The sequence below is a fragment of the Serpula lacrymans genome (assembly GCF_000218685.1).
Source record: "Serpula lacrymans var. lacrymans S7.9 unplaced genomic scaffold SERLAscaffold_1, whole genome shotgun sequence".
NCBI classification, from domain to species: Eukaryota; Fungi; Basidiomycota; class Agaricomycetes; order Boletales; family Serpulaceae; genus Serpula; species Serpula lacrymans.
This window is the reverse complement of record NW_006763290.1, coordinates 2,760,136-2,779,395: the sequence shown is the minus strand read 5'-3', so window position 1 is coordinate 2,779,395 and position 19,260 is coordinate 2,760,136. Positions and strand designations below refer to the sequence as shown.

General features: G+C 41.2%; 3 protein-coding genes across 3 annotated transcripts; 1 reads left to right on the top strand and 2 right to left on the bottom strand.

Annotated features, from left to right (window-relative positions):
• Positions 1-1,402: 1,402 nt before the first annotated feature.
• On the bottom strand, positions 1,403-3,198 carry SERLADRAFT_404701 (uncharacterized protein; the record flags this gene model as incomplete). Its single annotated transcript, XM_007312421.1, has 7 exons — positions 1,403-1,512; positions 1,535-1,614; positions 1,664-1,824; positions 1,879-2,126; positions 2,166-2,268; positions 2,317-2,508; positions 3,100-3,198. 7 exons carry the CDS (start codon positions 3,196-3,198, stop codon positions 1,403-1,405), a joined length of 993 nt encoding a protein of 330 aa, XP_007312483.1.
• Positions 3,199-4,427: 1,229 nt separating this feature from the next.
• SERLADRAFT_404700 (uncharacterized protein) lies at positions 4,428-8,666 on the top strand (the record flags this gene model as incomplete). Its single annotated transcript, XM_007312420.1, has 15 exons — positions 4,428-4,536; positions 4,558-4,720; positions 4,786-4,830; positions 4,964-5,199; positions 5,244-5,400; positions 5,558-5,638; positions 5,708-5,778; positions 6,538-6,609; positions 6,823-6,866; positions 7,022-7,451; positions 7,526-7,908; positions 7,951-7,969; positions 8,029-8,231; positions 8,308-8,350; positions 8,542-8,666. The coding sequence occupies 15 exons, from the start codon at positions 4,428-4,430 to the stop codon at positions 8,664-8,666; spliced, it is 2,181 nt and encodes a 726-aa protein (XP_007312482.1).
• A 2,619-nt stretch (positions 8,667-11,285) lies between these two features.
• On the bottom strand, positions 11,286-12,685 carry SERLADRAFT_432170 (uncharacterized protein; the record flags this gene model as incomplete). Its single annotated transcript, XM_007312419.1, has 3 exons — positions 11,286-11,814; positions 11,871-12,363; positions 12,460-12,685. The coding sequence occupies 3 exons, from the start codon at positions 12,683-12,685 to the stop codon at positions 11,286-11,288; spliced, it is 1,248 nt and encodes a 415-aa protein (XP_007312481.1).
• Between the last annotated feature and the right edge of the window lie 6,575 nt (positions 12,686-19,260).

Below are 19,260 nucleotides of genomic sequence, written 5' to 3'. Positions count from 1 at the left end.
GACAGGTGTCAATAACAAAGCGAATATTCAAAAAAACTCGCCTTTGCACCAGGCACAGTGCCACATGGAATAGTAATTTGCGTTGCCACTGGCTACACATTGCATACCGCTAAACCCCGGGAGCTTGACAATGTCTAGTAGACGGAGTACATGATGTGCATTTAAACGGCCCCGTTTTATGCAATGAATGTGTATTTGGTAGGCTAGAGCAGGACTTGCTGGACAAATCTGTTCTTCACATATTTGCAGATACTTATCTTCATCCCTCAGGTAGGTGGCAACTCGGCAAATCTCAACATTGAGCCACTTTATCTCCTCGCAAGCACGGCAGGCCTTGAAGTAGAAGTCCATAGCCAAGCGGCCAGCTGGCATTGCCCAGGGCCGATGAGACATGTCCTGGCAGGTATCACGTAGCAAGTCAAAATCTGAAAGAAATGTGTACTTTATTACTTCTTTCCATTTAAGTAGGTGATGGGGGGGTGTCAGGGCTCTGGCTGCAGTATTGTAGCAATTGAGGGCAGTACTAATGGCCACAAATTGTGCCTAAAATGCCTTGCCAATATGTTTTTGCAATGCATATCCTGTAACTGCTGTAATTTATGTACTGTAACATAAAAACTAACTGCTCACCTGTTTGTGAATGGTTCATCTTTGATAACTCAAAAATGCGGGCAACAATAAGACCTTCGAGGTGGTCAAGTGCCCTTTGGTATTTACGCATTGCTACCATCCTCCCCACTTCTTGCTATTCCTTAGAATCTGGTGTCCACCAAGTTGAGATGTGTAACTTCAACTCATACTGTTGCATGTCCTTGAGGTTCTTCTCGTAGTTTTCCATAGCAATTTGGCGAGCCACTTGCTGCTCCTTTGTCAGGACTTGTGCAGCTTCTCATGCCTTTGTGATTGCCTCAAGCTCTACGCTAGCATTAGGACATTACAAGTGAGCCAATAGTCGTCACCATGTTCAACAATACACTCACCTGTTAGCCTGCACGTTGACCAACTTTTGCCAATACTCCATATGTAATGTTTCTCCGGTGGATTCTTTCTGCAAGCTCATCAAATATTATTTCTCTTCTTTCAGCCATTGCTTCAATACACTCTCATCCATCACACCAAGGTCATGGACTGTATCTCTGAGTCCAATGGAACTCTTGGACAAGATATCCAGAGCTTGTCAGTAGTTGTTGTACAAGAAGCTGGCTTTAATAGAAGATTAGGTGTCAGTATATCTTGCGTAGTACAGATCTAGTACATACTAAGGTTATAGTATACTTCAAATTCATCCTCGTGTCCAAAGTAAGCGTCAATTGCCTGTCTTTGGTGAAAAACACTGGCATATTGGACTGAGTCAGCCAAAGTGTTGGACTTTGAGAATGCTCTCTCACAGCCTTCAAGATCCTCAAGGGCCTTCAGTGTACGTGGCAAGATGTGAAAGTTGACAAAGATGGCGGTGGGCATGTCCATGAAAGGCACCAACAAGATATGCATGGTGTAGAGCACGGGCTTTTACTGAGGGTGGTCTTGAATTTACAGTTAATATTAAACCCGCCTGCTATATCCTCCCCAAATGTGTTGAGGATCTCTTCCACCACCACCAAAGGGTATTTCACCCTATAGATGTATATATAAAAATTAACCTGAATAAAATGCAAATACTTACAATTTGCCGCTTTGAACTATGCCTGCAATGACAAGAGAAAATCCATGTCTGCAAAGAGAAAGAAATATCCCTGTCTTGTCATAAATGGCCCATGTCTTCTTCAAAGCATCGTCCTTCATGTTTTTCCAACGACCCACACAGGGATTCTCTTCTGATTCTGTCTGTTTAGATTACTGTCAGTTAGAACATAATGCAAAGTATAATGAATCACTCACTGCATCATTTGCTCCATTCATCATCTCCTGTATTACTCCATATGCCCACTTATCTACAGACTGCCTTGTTAGATATCTATCTCCATCAACCTCCCTGGAGTCTGGAAGTTTGCAAGTTTTGCCTACAAGCTGGTTGTTGTCCTCGGGAGTGGTCCTTCTAACAATTCCCTTCAATGAGTCATTACCATCCATTATATAGAGCATCCGGAACATTAACTCATTTTCCCCGTTGATGGCATATGTGCATGCTGGACAGACATGCTTCAGGTGCCAGTCACACGGCTCACGGTTCAAGGCAGTCCTAACCAGCATTTTCACCCCGCTCCTAATAGACATGTATAAATCAAAAGCTATGGAGAATTGTCGGGACGGATAACAACAAAAAGGAAGCTGGAAAAAAATTAGTTAGAAATATACACTGATCATACTGAGACTCACCCCATGAAGGTCACATAATGACTTGACAAAGGCCTGGATTGATATTTGAGGTGTCCGAATATGGGCTACGCGGTATAGCTCAAGTGTATCTGAGGTGATACCAACTGTTGGAGAGATGGGTGAGCAAGGCATGACACCCTGTCTAACCAGTGCAGAGGTGATGAACCGGTCGGTGGGAAGCATTACAAGAACCTATTTGCGAGTGTCTATAGTCACGTTAGAATCACACGTGCAATTACTTGTTGTACGTACTGAACATGTCCACTACTTCCACTTTCAGCGACCCCATCCCACCAATGCTAGGATACATAGTACACTCTGCTTGGTGAATCATGTCCGAGCAGTTGAGACACCACTCCATATATGTGTCTATAAGTTCAGGAAGTTGTTCTTGAAAGGCCAGGTTGTGCCTGTGTATGCGGTTGCGACGCGTCTGGTAATCTACACGACGAGGAATACACTGATAGTGCCTATTAAGCACAAAGTGTCATTAACATAAGGTCAGTAGGATACTGCTACACCAACTCACCTTTTCCACAAGTCAGATCAGATTTCTCTTGTCAATGCCTCAAATTTGCCACCTGCATGACTGATCTCAACTGGCTCAGACCCATCCAGCACTACCTCCATATCACGTTGAAGGCTGTTGTCAAAGTCAAGTGATTCGTTATCACATAGAACTGGTGGGTCACACAAGGCTTCCAGCGCGCATCACTCATCGGCAGTAATCTCTTTGCAAACAATTGGTGAGCTTCTCTACTTGAATATCATCAAGTTGCTTACCTCGTAGACAATCTTCCCTTTGTTTTGAGACATCTGCAGACCTTTGAGCCACAGCAGTGGGTCCAAGGATTTCATGGACTTGCTGAATTTTTTGTCCATATTGATCGCTTGATGGGCTAGAAAATCTCACTTTCATATGAGATAAGCTGTTTCTATTTCGCGGGCGCTTGCTCATATTTTTGTAGATTCTGTTTGGTATGTCCTGGACTTGATATATACTTCACGTTGTTGATTGTTCAATGTTCAACAATCACAAATATGGTCAGGCTCAGGTGGTTGTGGCGGCGGCCTGAGAATCTTGATAGTCAGCAGAGCTGTCACTCTTGTTTGATCTTGAAAAGGTCTGTCTCACTACATCTGTTTTGATCCAACTCATATCTTAACATTCTGGTGCATATATTTCTTTCTACTCTCAATGCTCAAGCCTACTAATCACTAGCTAGATGATTTTGATGAACAGTGAGACTATTATTACAGAGCATACTAGCAAGACACGGACCAAGACTACAACCACTATCACAACAAGCTTGCGCACTGTGACAACCATCCCCATTGCGATGACCAGGCATAGGGAGAGAGTGACAAGACACTCTGTCTCAGCAATGAGTATGGCCACTGATTCTGATGAGCTTGCAGCCCCCGTTAGTTCCACTCCATCTATCCATCATCCCAGCAGCATCAGCCCTCCTAAACCTGGTACGGTACCTGAAGGATATTTTATGATCATTGTAGGGCGGGAAGTTGGTTTGTTCTACACACAATTTTTTCCCTTTAGGCTATTTCTCCATTGATACATCCACACCCAGAAGAGATGTGTCACTACGTACAGATCGAGTCAATGTAGCGGAACACTACAAATACCAGAGCTTCAAAGAGGCTTTATGAATATACACTGGTAGTTATCATTTGGGGGAGTTACACATTATCCGAGCCTCAACGCCAGAGCGCTCACCACCAATTTCTTTGTCAGCTCCTAGGCACAAAGACTTACCATCACCTCCATCTCTAGCATCAAGTGATGGACAGTCAAGGAGGTCAAGTGATATATATTGGGAACAGGTGGATATCTTGGCCAAAGAATTTAACCAAGTCAATATCTAGAGGGCTGGACAACAACTATGTAGTAGTGATACATATACATTTTCAGGCAGTCTTTGAATTCATGATTTTGTTTGATTTATTTGTGATACATTTGTGGTACAATAAAGTTCTCAAGAGCATGAGAGAACATGAGATATGGATGAGCTGACAATATCCTACTTGATCCCAAATCTTTGCTCAAATAACTGGAGTTTATATTAATCTTTGTTGTAAACCAAAAATTCTGCATGTGCCACATTCATTCAGCATCACTCGCAGTCCAAGTCATTCAAGCATGTTTCAAGCTGCAACCTCTCCAAACCAACCCATTCTTTCGCACAAAACTTGCTAGGAACAGTAAGTCTTGACATTCCATAGATATATGTGTTTCTGAATATGTGGTTAAGATACTCACCGCATATTCACTGGAAATCAAGCATATCATAGTGAACTATAGTGAACGTGATCACTATATCATGGCTATAAGGTGCAAGAAATTCAAGCAATCTCTAGCTTCACAATACTGGCTAGACAAACCGGGGTGAGATCATTTAATTTTCTCTGTGATTCTCTTTGATTCTATTATTAACATATTTTATACTTTAGTGTACGTGCTATTCAAAATGATAAAGCCAGACTCAGATCAGCTAAGTATGTATATTTTCCTTTGACTCTTGACTTTACACTTCATTATTGTACCCTTTGTTGGAATAGGAACTGTGCAAAGTGAATTTGTGTCTTTCTACAGTGGTGTACACACTCTGATCTATCTAATGTTGTACAGAAAGAAAGAAACAGAATCTGAGGCAAGCACCACTTGTGCTGGAGCCATGAAAAAGGGAGAGAAAAAGGAAACCACCACTCACTGTAGAGGTCCCTCTGCCTTCCAACCTTCAGCCTCCCAAATATTGAACCAGCTTTGGAAGAGGATAGTTGAATGGGAGGTTGGCTGGGAACCCAAAAACACTTGGTTGAGCCGTTTTGAAGAGGGCCTGGGTCAAGCACAAAAGGAGAATATGAGTAGCATTGAATATTTTTTTGAGCAGTGCAACATGCATGCAAAGGAAGGGCGGACAATCCTACAAGACTTCAAGGCTCACATGACTCACAGTTTTACTACACAGCATCACCAGAGGAAGTACAAGATTGGTTTCTAACAGCGTATGATTTGATGCTGAAGGTTTCATTTGAGGTCAAGTTCTTCAAAATCAAAGTGTCCAAGTATGTGCATGGTACTATCTTGCCAGATATATCAGGTGAGAGAGACCTGTAATGCTGGAAAGACAAAGTATATATTTTTGAATATTATACTCTGGTGTGCGGAGCAAAAAAATCCTAGAGAATCAGTCATATAGCAAATTTCCTAGTCATTTTGTAGGGGTTCTCCTGTCCAAGTCGGCAGGCTTGCAGAAAGTGTTGTACAAAAAAGGCAACTATCTTTAAGGCATGTGACGGCATTGTATGTACATTGGCTGTGAGTGCTTGGATTTCCATCATTGTTCTTTGCCCAGTTCATTCACCATTCCAGTAGCAGTTCCCCAAATCCCAAGGCACGAGTGTTTGTGACAGTCGGGTGGCTGGTGTTTTCTGCAATGACCGGTAAGTCCATTGCTGGTGTTAGTATCAGTTTAGGGGCATACACTGAAATCACACCCAAGCGCTGAATCTGAGCTGTGGTGGGCGCGCATTGTATGCAATCCTGACACACCTATCCTTTGGCAATGCAACCATAGGGGCAATTGAGAAATCAAGCACACCCTTGGAGTAAACATATTACAGTCCTACATGGTGACATGGTGCATTGTAAACATGTTCGTGTTTCGAGCTGATTAATGCTTTTTGTAACAACCAAGAGTTAGTTACTCTGGCGCACAACTAGAACAAACTATAGAGATAATGATGAGGGAGTAGTTACCCCTTAGACTTCAACAAGTTAGTTGTGAGGATACAACGAGAGGACTCGCTGAGAAGTCTCCTGGATCTATTTGGGTATATATACTACTACAGGTTTGTTTGTACATATGTACTATACACTTGATGAAGGCAGTGGCTGATGATGTCAGAGGGCGCAGCCCGTGTGACCAGCTCCACTGCGTGAGAGACTTGTATCAAAAATAGAAAGAAAGGCAGCGCAGCGCGAGAAAGTGGGGTTTGAACAAAAGGGAAAGTGCTGCATGGCACAGAGTGTGAAAGCTATAGTAAAAGGTAAAGAGGAGAATGAAAATTAAAGGTCCGAAAATGTGTTATCGTAACACCTTTCTCCACTATTCTCACTACTTACATTCATTCTTGCGTTGTTCAATGATGGATCAAGTGTTTATCTATTGTTGTATGTGCTATATTTTCTCCCCAATTCAGTAATCATATTAACTCACTGCAAAGAGGAGCCGATGCGCTATCATCACACCAAACCTTCCACGCTCACCAAAGGTAAGTACTCGTCACTTGGTGTTATAACTTCTTAATGACACTAAGCCGACTGTTATCATTTATCAGAGACTTTGGCTCACTTGCACATGACACCAGTATTCGCCACTGTGATATTGTGATGATCTTTTGCAATTATTATATTTAGCTATCATATTTTTTGCCCCAAAATTCATTTAATGTTGATGCAGGTTTAATATTTGGTGGTCCTACTAGGCCATTTTGGCCAAAACACCAGCATATTCTTATTTAATTGGCATGTGTACAAGTAAAGTGTAATACAGAAGAGGTCGGCTCCTCCTCCCCTCCCCCCCCTAATCAGAGACCCCCCAAGACACAATTGTCACTTCAAAGAAGCAGCCTCCACACATCCATGTCCAAGTTCAGTTTCCCTCCTCTGAATGAGATGTTTTAGGGAATGGCGCAGGATGAAGGCAAGAAGGAGAGACTTTGGAACTTCTTAAACAATCCTCTGGAAGTCCCCCCTGCACTGACAACATCCGGAAATAATGGTTTTCGGAGGAACGAGCTGGAGGATCGTACAAGTTATGTACCGGATACAGACTTAGACGACACAACATTTTGGAGTCAAACCTTGGACCCATTGTTAGCCTCTTGGCTGAGGGAGACAAGCTCATCCACAACATCACCTATGATGCGGGATACATCATACTCCTTTTGGTTCAACCCACTTTCCTCAGAGCCCCAGTTCCCTGTAGATCACAGGCCAGACAAGGTGCCTAGCAGCCCTTGGAGCATGCATGAACACCCGCCAGCAACCTCTCCACTCCCAAACACCCGGCAAACAGCACATCTAACCAGTCAGCCACAGTCGAACCAGATGTGTCAGTCAATCCATCTGACACATTATCCCCACCTGATCCATCTGGCACATCACCTCCAACTGATTTATTACAAGGTGCACCAAAAGAGGCTTTCAATATATTCAGCGGAGCATCGGGTGCATCTATCCCTCTCAGTAACAGAGCAACACTTCCTTCTGGCAGTGTTTGTCCTACAGAGGGGCAATTGGCACAGGCCAATAGTGCAACGTGGGCCTCACACAATCCCACTGGAAGGACATTACCTGTTTTCCCTCCTTTGCAATCACTTACTGATGCTGCAAAGGCCTCGAGAAGTATTGCGAGAGAAGTAAAAAACAACATGCTCAAGAAGCTCGATGAAGACATTATTACATCTGTAAAAGAGCAAAATAATAAATTTACAGACATCGCCAAAAATCATGATGTAAAGGTGGAAAAGGTTAAGAATATGGTAATTGTGTACACTCACTACACGAAGGTGTGAAAACCACAGCTTCACAATGCTATATTACATGCCAAGGCATTAGAAATAAATCCAAGTACATACTTTACACTTTGCCTGTGGTTATAAACATGTTTAACTGGTTCTTATATTTAGGTCTGAGTCCGGGAGAAAGGGAGGACCTTATTGAGCTACAGAACATGGCCACGAAGGACAAACAAGATCTGTCAGAAGAACAAAAAGAGGAGCTCCTCCAAAGAGTGGCCGACAATTGCATACACAAGGCCACGAGCATGCAATCGAGCAATGCCACAGCAGCTAGAGACATTATGTGCACAGCTGATAGCATGATTAAGGAGGTATGCCCCTACATGGTATAGCAGTGATAATTCACTGAATGTTATTCAAGATGTGTTAAAAATTGATCCCGGCAAGGTTTCAAGGTTGTTTGCATTGTGGGCATGCACCCGTAAACAGAGTAAGTCCTTTCCCACTCCACTGGCAAGCTAACTGACAATGTATTGTAGACACGTCGGAATGTGATACACTTGTTGTTCTACGCAGCCAATGTGTGGAGTTGATTCAGACTGGCCTCAATAAGTTTCAAAGCTTTATATTCAACAAAGCCAACTGCAGACTTCATAGAGTGCTTACTCAACAATGGAGCAGTTTCCATGAACTATGTAAACTACGAGACCACCGTTGTGCAAACCCACAAGGTCCGGTTGGTCAATTGGCCCACTGGCCTGAAATTTGTCAATTCATCCTTCATAGGAACTGTTGGTGATATATGAACCCTTTGCAACTCCCTAAGGACTGGCGAGTGCCATTGGGAGAAGCTCACAAGACTCCAACAAATGGCCCATAAACTTGACCTAGAGAGACGTCAAGAGGCTGGAGAAATTGTCAGGAAACCATGAGAACAGTGCTTAGACACTGGTACCAAGCGCAAGCAAGGAGGTGCCTTACAGGGTGGAAGAGGAGCTGCCCCAGCACAAAGAGGCCGTGCAGGGGTGCAGGGTCAAAGTGCAATGAGCCGAGGGATTCTTGAGAGCTCTGGAGACGAGTAGGATGAGTAGAAAGTACAATACTCACTGGCTCAAGGAACATGTCACTATATTCTCTCCAATCACTCAAAGTTGGTCTTTGTCTCCATGTTCATTGAGAAAAGGTGCAAAGTGTACAAGAACAATATAAATTCTATGCTAAGAAGGGCGTTCTGGAGCTCACTGTGTCAGACAACGAGCTCGAATCTTTTGAACATCACAGTGTTGCGTAACGTGCATGACATTCATTCCTGCGATGTCAGGCGGCATTGACGTATACAGCGATGACTCTAGACTCGGACACGTGGCATTCCAGGTTGTTGGTCCTTTTGAGCGCGGCTGCCGAATCCCCACCGTGAGAATAGCTCACAAACCTCCAAAATCTCAGATTTATCCAAGAGATATTGAAGGAGGCCTGCAAAGACAATTCGGGAGGCTAACTAGCCGTGCAATCAGCCGGAGGTAGCAAGGCTAATTAGCAGACTTGCATGGGAATCACAGGTGTGACAGAATTACAGTGTTTTCGGAATACCTTGTCTGCACCATTTTGTTTTTCGCTGCACCCTAGAAATATTATATAATCAGCTGAAGTACCAAAAAAGGACAGGCAATAGGAATCCTGGATTCCCATCAATAGTGAGGATATGTGGTCGACCACGAAGAAGGTTGGGAGGAGGGCAGACTGAGCCAAGCTGAGCTTGGTTTGCTTTCCAGCGAGAGAGGCTTTGTTCGGATACGTTGAAGACCTTGCAGACATCAGAGGGTATATACTGATGTTCAATGAGCCAGAGGGCTTGCTCTTTGATGTCTTTGCTGATAGCATGATACACCATGATGGTAAGTACAAAGATTGTTATCGATGACATCCAGGATTCCTATTGCCTGTCCTTTTTTGGTAACTCAGCTGATTATATAATATTTTTAGGGTGCGGCGGGAAAAAAATGGCGCAGACAAGGTTTTCCAAAAATGCTGTAATATTAGAATTAGACTGAATTCCAGTGAATGTATGATTGCCAAACAAATATACTGATAGCATAGCCCTCCATCAGGAAAAACCCTTTTGCTATATAGCGCTATATAGCCACCACCTATATATATAAAAGCATTCATAGAAACTATAGTACTATCAGTGCAATCATAGCTCTTATAGCTCTTATAGCATAGTAGTAGGCAAAATCTTAACCAAGGGGAGAAGTATCTATAATTTGCTCAAACTCTGGATTAATCTAATAAATTTCTTCAATAATAGAAAGAGGCCGAAAGTGTTTGGAGTCAAGTATATTATTATAGGCAAGGTACTATAAGTGCTCTTATAGCCTATAGCAGCCTACATAGCTCCTATAGCTGTGAAGGTTATAGTTATAATATAGTTCAAGGTGCTTAAAAGGGCTAATAAATCATACAGTATTAATTAATTATATAGCCTGTATTAGTGAGATAGTAGTTTGTATCTTTGTATCTTTGATATTTATAAAATAAGAATAATGATTTATCCAAATATAAGTAGTGACAATGAGTAAAAAAATAATCTAAGTCCATGAAAGGTCAATATATAACACCTGTATGATATATTTTATAAGCTCTCATGATGTAGTGGATAAATATGATGTGTGGTGATGGGTTGCTCAGTCACCCAAAAGCTGACTAGCAGGTTGAGAGTTCAAATCCTGTCTGTGTTATTTTTTTTCTATCAGCCACACAACAATTTCCAACAACACCCCAGATTGCTCCTCTTTTTGTTTACAACGATCTTCTTGTGCCGCTTTTGCTGCATCCAAAGCGGTTTGATGCTCAACCACACGGTTATAAAATTCATCACCTGTGAGTAATCTCGGCAGTCCATCACTGTTTAGCTCACCCTTCTTTCTTCTCTTCTGTTTTTCCTCCTGCGCTGCCAGCTGACCTGACAGACGATCACAAAACATCGACCGCAAAACAACAGTTGACTGCATTCCAACAAGTGCATTTTTTGATGCAAGCTCTCACTTATAGGATTTGTGTAATGCCGTTTGGTAAGCTTTCTCTTTTTTGTTTGCTGGTTCTTCATCTAGCAGAGGGTGTGTGCATTTGCACCATGTTGGGGAGATTTGGGATGGTGTGAATGGTGGGAGGTGATGAGATGAGGTGACTGGGGTATCCGCAACAAGAAACGAAGCTGATGTAGATGCAAGTGATTTGACAGCGTCTTTTGCCACTGTGTGCCAAAGTGGTCGATGCTGCTGTATTGAGGTGTTTCCGCAACCCAAGTTGATGAATGGATTGTTGTTGCTGTCCTGGCTGGTAGGTTGACTCGTATGGGGAGTTTGTGACAGTCCTGGCATGGGAGTTGATGGAAATGGGGTGCATTGAATATCTTCGGCCTCGTTTCAATACTGACACATAAGAGACGTGATGACACAAACAGGGCTCGGCTGTGGAAGTGGCAGCTGACCTTGAGATGATGTCTCCAAGCTTGGGGCAATCATCTCTTCGGTAATGATGTTTCGGTCAAGTGGCCAGACCCCAGTTGCTCTGAATGCAGAAAAAATGGTTTCAGGGGTGAGTGCTTTGAGATGAGCTCTTTCATAGATTATAATGAAGTTGTTTTTAGTTATTTTTTGATGTGTAGAACTCTCAAAGCTGTCACGTGCCTCCGTCCAATAATTCTTCAATGGACTGAAGACAACAATGTCAAGGCCTTGATAGATGTGAGTGGCATGTGCGGGATAGCATAAAACATGAATAATATGTTCCCTGGCGTAATCTAGGAACTCCTTTGTGTAATGGGAGTTATGGCCATCAACAAGGAGAAGACAAGCTCGTCCGTGCACTTTCTCGCGGGTTTTGTTGTTAAAGTCTTCAATCCAAAGTCGTCCAATTGCACCATCAGGCCACCCTTTGGGCGAATGAGCAACTCTATAATTATGTGAGTCCTTAGTATTCTAGTCAGAGGCCCAGCAAAGCAAACTCACAAGGCTTTCAGAGTATTGTCTTGATGCCAATTCATCAAAAATGACTTCCCCTTATAGATAATAGTTGGCGCAATTGATCCACCATCAGCGCAGATGGTCACCATCACAGTGATATTCTTGCAATTTCCATCCCGCTGCTGATGTTGCATCTTCCTTTGTGCAGGACCAATGACACGCTGTTTGCGTCCATTCCCAGGCTGGAAGCCAGTCTCGTCTGCTGCCCAGATGCAGTCCTCGACAATATTATTATCCTTGATGGTGCTCTCAAGTAAGTTGCACCATGCTTTGTGTGTGTGCTTGTTGACTGCCCGCCCACGAGCAGAATCAAGTGGAGAACTCCAATATGTGCCCAAGCGCTCTGAGTGTTGATTAAGAAAATGCCCAGTCCAATTCATTCCGACCCCTGTCTCTGGGAAAGAATTGCCAAGTCGTGCTTGTAGGAGGGTGTCAACATGAAACTTGAGCCTTTTGTGATCAAGTGGGAAGCCTCTTGCTGCAAGGTCAAGGCATTAGTTCATGATGCTCTCCTCCTCTTCAGATGTAAGCCAGGAATGATTTTCTTCATTTGCTTGTTGACAGCTTCTCCCACCTCCAAGTTGTCTCATAAGAGTAACCCTGTCAATGGTAATATGCTTCTTCTTCCTCTTGTTCATCTCTTCTTCTGCCTCACGACAAATTGCTTGCAGACTCCTCTGATCTTCCTCTGGCTTCTCTTTGTCATCATTCCACAGTTTTATTGCATATGCGAGACCTTCTTCTTTATCAAAAAATGCAGTACGTTGCTTCTTGCACTTGGATTTTGCACGGCCAGCCATAACTTGAGTGCATTGTAAACACAGTGAGCATTTTATTTGCCGTAATATTCAAGTCCCTAATACTGACTATTCCATAATAGGTATATCTCGTTTACTGATAAACAACTTGACACCCTTATTGACTTTCTTCATCGGCACTGTAGTGGCAAGATGAGGAGTCACTGATCTTCCAATCAGGTATTGGGACCACGAAGCCAAGAAGCAAATGTAAATATTCCATTGGTTAGAATGGCTACAGTATTTGTATTTCCTGTAGTAGCTATTAAACTTCGTGATTTCAAGGGTAAAATACTAATCATTAGTTTAATGGTGGCCTCGAGTGAGTTCTATCTTATGGCCAAGCATAGCATTGTATTGTATTTCCTTGCCTAAACTGTTGTTTTACTTGTTGTGACTGGAATTCATGTGTAATTTGTGTTTGGTTCAAGTGTTGGTGGTGGTTCAAGTGCCGGTAAATAACTGTAGTGTCCATCCAATTGGACACAAAGAAAGTGCAGGACATTCTTCACCGTTAAGTGTCAATGAAAAGATCACTGTCTCAAACAAACTGTTGTAATTCCCCCTTCAACATCTTATTCAGATTTGCAAACAATATGTCAACAACACAACCTGATTACACCCAGTACTCAGACACAATCAAGCCACCCAAAGAAAAAACAAACAAGTACAAATTGGAAGTCAGTTCTAAACAAGTTGTGACAAGGAATGCAATGGATCAAACCTGGTCACTCAGATATACACTATAGTCACTATGATCATACTATAGTTGCTCTTATAGCGCTATAATAGTCCTTATTTGCACATATGTATAAACCCCTCTGTTATATAGAAAAAGGCTTTTTCCTGATGCTGTGGGACCAGGAATATAGTCAAAAAATTATGGTGGTCATTTGGTTACTATTGTTAGACAATAGGTGCAATTGATCTGGGGAGAGGTAGAATAGCTCACCAGTTGTTGAGCTTCAGACTGTGGGAACTTGACCAGTAGATATAATTTTTAGTTTTCTAGCTGCCTATGTAGAAAAATAAGCAAGAACTTGAATCATGAGAGTAGCGGAATGAAACCAAAAAGTACACACTTTGAAATGGTCCTGCAATCTCTGGTCACACTGGGTCACAACAGCACTCACAGACAAAATCAGGCGGAGCTTACCACACTATGAGCAATGCCCAAAATCCCACGCTGTGACACGCGTGGACCAAAGCACAGGATGGAAACCAGTGGCAGAAGTGTAGCACAGTGAACCAGGGGTGCAGAGACTAACATATATAGTAGATTATATAGTGTTTATCAACATTTTAATCATAGCATCCATGGGTGCAATTGTTTGGTGATAAACTAAGAAAAGTTGACATATTCATCCCCTACAAGCAAGCACGACAATCCCGCTATTTTAGAAAAATACACCACATTTCCTGTTCAATGCCAGTATGGCATCAAATGGCCAATTACTTCTCTATTGCATATTGCAATGCTCAACGTGCCATTGGTGTATACTACAATGGAACAGCCCGTTCATGAAAATGAAATGCTGCAAAGGGCCTAGTCTATCCTTCAACACTGCTGGTTTTTTTTCACGGAACCATCACTGTAGCATACACTTCTCCCACTGGTTTCTATCCTGTGCTTTGGTCTGTGTATGTCACAGTGTGGGATTTGGGCATTGCTTGTAGTGCTGGTGGAATTCTGCCAGGTCATACCAAGTTTTGACACTGGTATGTGCGGTATGTACCAAAGCAGAGCTAGCGGGCCATGAGTGATTATCTTGTTTCAGTCGCCTAGTCACAACTTCATCATTGTTCTCATTTCTCCAGACACTTTGAGGCCTTAATCAGTTCAGTAAGTATCTGGCATTGTAGAGGCCTACCTAATGATGTTTCCTAGAGAGAAAATGCAATATTCCCAGCACAAGATCTGGTCAAATCTGGCCATCTTTCTCTCAAAACTCACACTACTAGAGTTCAAGGATGTAGTCTCAGGTCTGTAGTTGTTGCTACAGATAAGCTATTCACTAAATTCTTTCACAGTTATATTCTCTATACTCTACATCTGACAATTTTCTAGCTACAGTACCTGTACAGCAATTATTGAGCCTCTGGAGGCCCAAGTGCATATATTTTACTGGTTGCATCCAGTGTCCAACAATAGTACAGTTGAAAAACAGTCAAATCCAGGTCTGCCAGAACATTATATATCTGTTCCTGATGAACTCTAATGTAAATGTATCCCTAGGTATCAGATTTGATATTCTGAGCTTTGCATGATTAAATTAGAAAATGTATTCTGGTCAAAGAGATTCAGGTTTTGACTTGAGTGAGTGGTGGTGCCCAGGTTTGTTGGTTCAAACCTGTTTGAACCCAGTTTGGGCAACAGCAAAATGCTTGAATCATGGACCAAACCAAGGTTTGGTTCTGAACCATTTATCCGAACTGAAACTTACCATCCCTAGACTTGGTGTGTAGCCAACTGTGTTGTTCTGGTTCACAAAGCTTGTCAAGTTAACTATATAATGCAGTGGTGGTTGAGCTAGTTCTGCTTGTGTGACTGGACTAATGTGTTGCTTAGGCAATGAAGGATCTGATGGAAAGAATATATTAGAGCCAAAATGAAGGTGAAAAGAGAGACTCACTACTACATTGTGCAGCCAATGTTGCCATCTTCAGTCCAGAAGAGATGGTAAAGTCTTGATGATTAAGTCATACTAGCAAGATTGTGATTGTGATTGATGAGATTATCCACTCACCAACATCAGGAAAAACACTTTGGCTATATAGACTCAATATAGTTGTCATAGTGATTATAGCTGCAAAAGAAACCCCAACATCTATTTAGGAACAATATGCTCTTAAAGTACTCTTATAGTTGGCTATAGTCTCTTATAGCACTTGTAGCACTTATAGCATATGGCTGACTATATGAGCTATAAGAGAGTATGTGGTTGATTTAAAAAAAATAATTACACACACAAGGTTTGAACTCTCAACCTGTTGGTCCGCTTTTTTGTTAACCAATCAATCTACAGCCATATACCACACATTTATCCACCACACCATAAAGGCTTACAAAATATACTATACATATATAATATATTGACCTTCCATGGACTTGTCATTTTTTTTTACACATTGTCACAACTTATACTTGGATAAAGCATTGCTATAAATATGCACTATAGCCTCAACAGCTATATAGGCCATTATAGCTATAAGAGCCATTATAATGCCTTGGCTAACTATATAACGTTATACTGGTGCTATGTGTGCTCAAACTTATAGTACTATGAAAGCTATAATAGCATTTATAGTAATGCCACTACTATATAGCACTATCAGAGCTATAATAGCACAAATAGTATCACTTTTGCTATATAGTTCTATTAGAGCTATGATAGTATAAATAGTGTTGCCTCTGCTATATTGCCAAAGTGTTTTTTCTGATGCCATAGTACTATAAGAGCTATAGTAGCATCTATAGTAATACCTCTGCTATATAGTACTATTAGAGCTATAATAGCATAAATAGTATTGCCTCTGCTATATAGCCAAAGTCTTTTTCCTGAATAATAGCTATTCCTAAATCAAAGATAGGCCTTGAACCATCCTCAGGCTCATCATTAATGTGGCCTGTCTTTTTCTGATAGTGCTCAGTGCAAAACAGGCAACAGTTGCAGGCAGTCCTATTCACACCCTTAAAGTAGAAAAAACTGATAGAGCAGTCATATACAGTCTTGCAATAATCACAAGTCTGGTTGATGGCAAGATTACTGGTGGGTGTGAAATTGGCCATTATGGTGAGTTTTCTCTTACTTTTTGTGCTCCATTTATACTGATTATTTCTTATTCAATAATGGCCCACCACTATCAGAGCTGGTGCACTGGTTTCTTTTTCCAAACCCAATCCCTAAGCATCCCCTATGTATGTGTCTGTGAAAATCATGTTGCAGGTACACAATTTTAGCCGAGTGCCTCACTGTGCATTATTATACATATTTTGTATGGCAACTGCCGCCCACTATGTGATACGTGCACCACCATTGTTTTACCAAGGACAAACCAGTTCACTACAGTGTTTCTTTTAAATTTACTATAAATTTATTCTAGTATCACTCCTAAATCTTTTATAGCAGAGTTTCCACTTGTTCAAATTTGGAAGGCAGACACGGTGTGTGCTTACCAGCATGTAACTGCTCATCTTCATCATTTGGTCCATTACAGTCTCATTAGCACCCAAAAACATCATTCATCTTTTTGTCAAGCAGTTTTTTGCTGAAGGCTACAAAAACCTGGAAATTATGATGAAGTTGAGAGATCATTATGATGTGGAGTTGTATAATATGTCATAAGTCTATCATCTGCCTTTGTGGTTATTCCTACAATAATAGTTCTGGACACAGGCTGTTGCTTGTGAAGAAAAAACAAATGATTTGGGGCACAAATGCTATACAAGGGTCTGCACACACAATGAGGAGCATCAGTCAGGGTATTGAATGCCTTTGATTAAGGTTCCCTATGCAGTGATCACATGATATAAGGCTGATATTACAACAAGGGAACATATATGTATGCTTCAAGGTAAGATTATTGATGTCTTACTTAATCTCATATTAACCTTTGCAGAGAGCTCATTCTCCAGTACATGAACACTCATCATTGGAAAAAAGTGGCCAGTTCCCAGAAATGTTTCCGTCCCAGCACAACACACTACATTTTCTTGTCCTTATACCACCACCATCCCAGTACCACCACCATGAGCCTTTTACAGCAAGGCCCTATATATACATTTAACCAACTCTTTTTCAGGAACTTGTGGACTAGAAAGAGGTTCAAGATTATCCCACTAGACACAACATTGGCTTTTTTCTATAAGGACCTCCCAAAGGATTTTCAGTGGGTAAGATTGTTTCTCATCTTGTCTTTATATTTTCTAACCCTTGTTTTAGAAATATGCTTCTGATGTTGCTATTATGGTGAGTACCGCAATACTTCATTTATGTTGCCTGCCAAAAAAGTCTCATTGTATTTTGCAAATAGTGCTGTTTTGGAACAAGCTGACGTGTTTGGTGACACAGTTCATTTTGAAAAGAGCTTGTCACACCACTAAGAACTGATAAGATAAGATAGGCCTTTGATGCCACCATGTGATTTATGTGATGAAAAGTGTTACACTTGGTGACAAACCAGAAAATTGCTATCTTCTTGCTCAATATGAACTACTTAGGTTTTGTTTTTTGTGAGAAAAGCTGGACTCAATAAATAGATAGATTTCTGGAAGCAGAACTAAAAAAAATGATGCTTTATAAAGATAGAATAAATTCTTATGGCAAGGATGACAAAAAATCAAACTGTTGATCTGCATTATTGAGCCGATTGTCATGGGCAAAGTCATGCCATTTCATAGTATTGATCATGGATAAGATTTAAACTTACTTAATTTACAATCCTGAAATTTGAGTAACATGATATGACATAGCACGAGAAATTTAGTTTGCCTCTCAGCTCACTAAAAGTAAGCGTGTTTTGCAAATGGCTTTTGTTTTGAAATGAAGGCTGCTGAACAGGCCCTTATACTATTTTGATTCTAGAAACTCAATGCAATGACGTAATTATTCTGGTTTAGCATATATCATTGTATTTTGGTTTTAAGTAAATTGCTGTAATTCACCGTGTTTTACTTTCATTTGTTTTTGGTACTTCCCAATAAATCAATAGCTTTCATTTTCAATTGTTTTCATTCCATCTGAACAGTCCCACAATCAAAAAAAAAAAAAAGATTCAAAACAATATATTCAGTGTAAATATTCTAAGAATTGAAAGGATTATTCCAGTATTTAGAAAGATATATTTGGTGACAATCATTTTCTATCAGCCTAAATATTGTCATTTCTGACTGTGAGTAATTCCTAGTGAAAAGTTGTACTCATTGATGGTGATACTTCACAATTGCTAGTCTGGTCTGACATAACAGTGGAGGATGGAAGCCCCCTTTGGTGGTAATACATTTAATACCTTGGCCCTCCGGGGAAGACCTGGACCTGGCATCTCACGTTGTACAATGTTATGGCAGTATTTCCAGAATTTATCTTCACTTTTATTTTATTTTATTTTATTTTGCTTTGCAAATTTTGATTTTTGAAAGATGTGGCTGATCACATGACACATCAGCGGTGACATCATATAGAATACAATGGAACAGCACAGAATATTTACCTTAACTGTACAATACCACATGCTTTTAGGTATACATACCCTTGCAAATAGATGGAGACTCCTCAGCGAGTCCTCCTGTTGGATACCATCAACCAACTCACTCTTATCCTTAAGACTACCAACTCTACCTGTTATCATGTGTAACAACCAAGAGTTTGTTACTCTGGCGCACAACTCAGGCAAGCAAAGAGTAATGATGAGGGAGTGGTTACCCCTTAAGTAGGACCGAGTTAGTTGTGGGTATACAACAGGAGGACTCACTGAGGAGTCTCCTGGATCTATTGGGTATTTACACTACTACAGGGTATTTGTACTTATGTACTGTACAGTTGATGAAAGCAGTGGCTGATGATGTCAGAGGACACAGC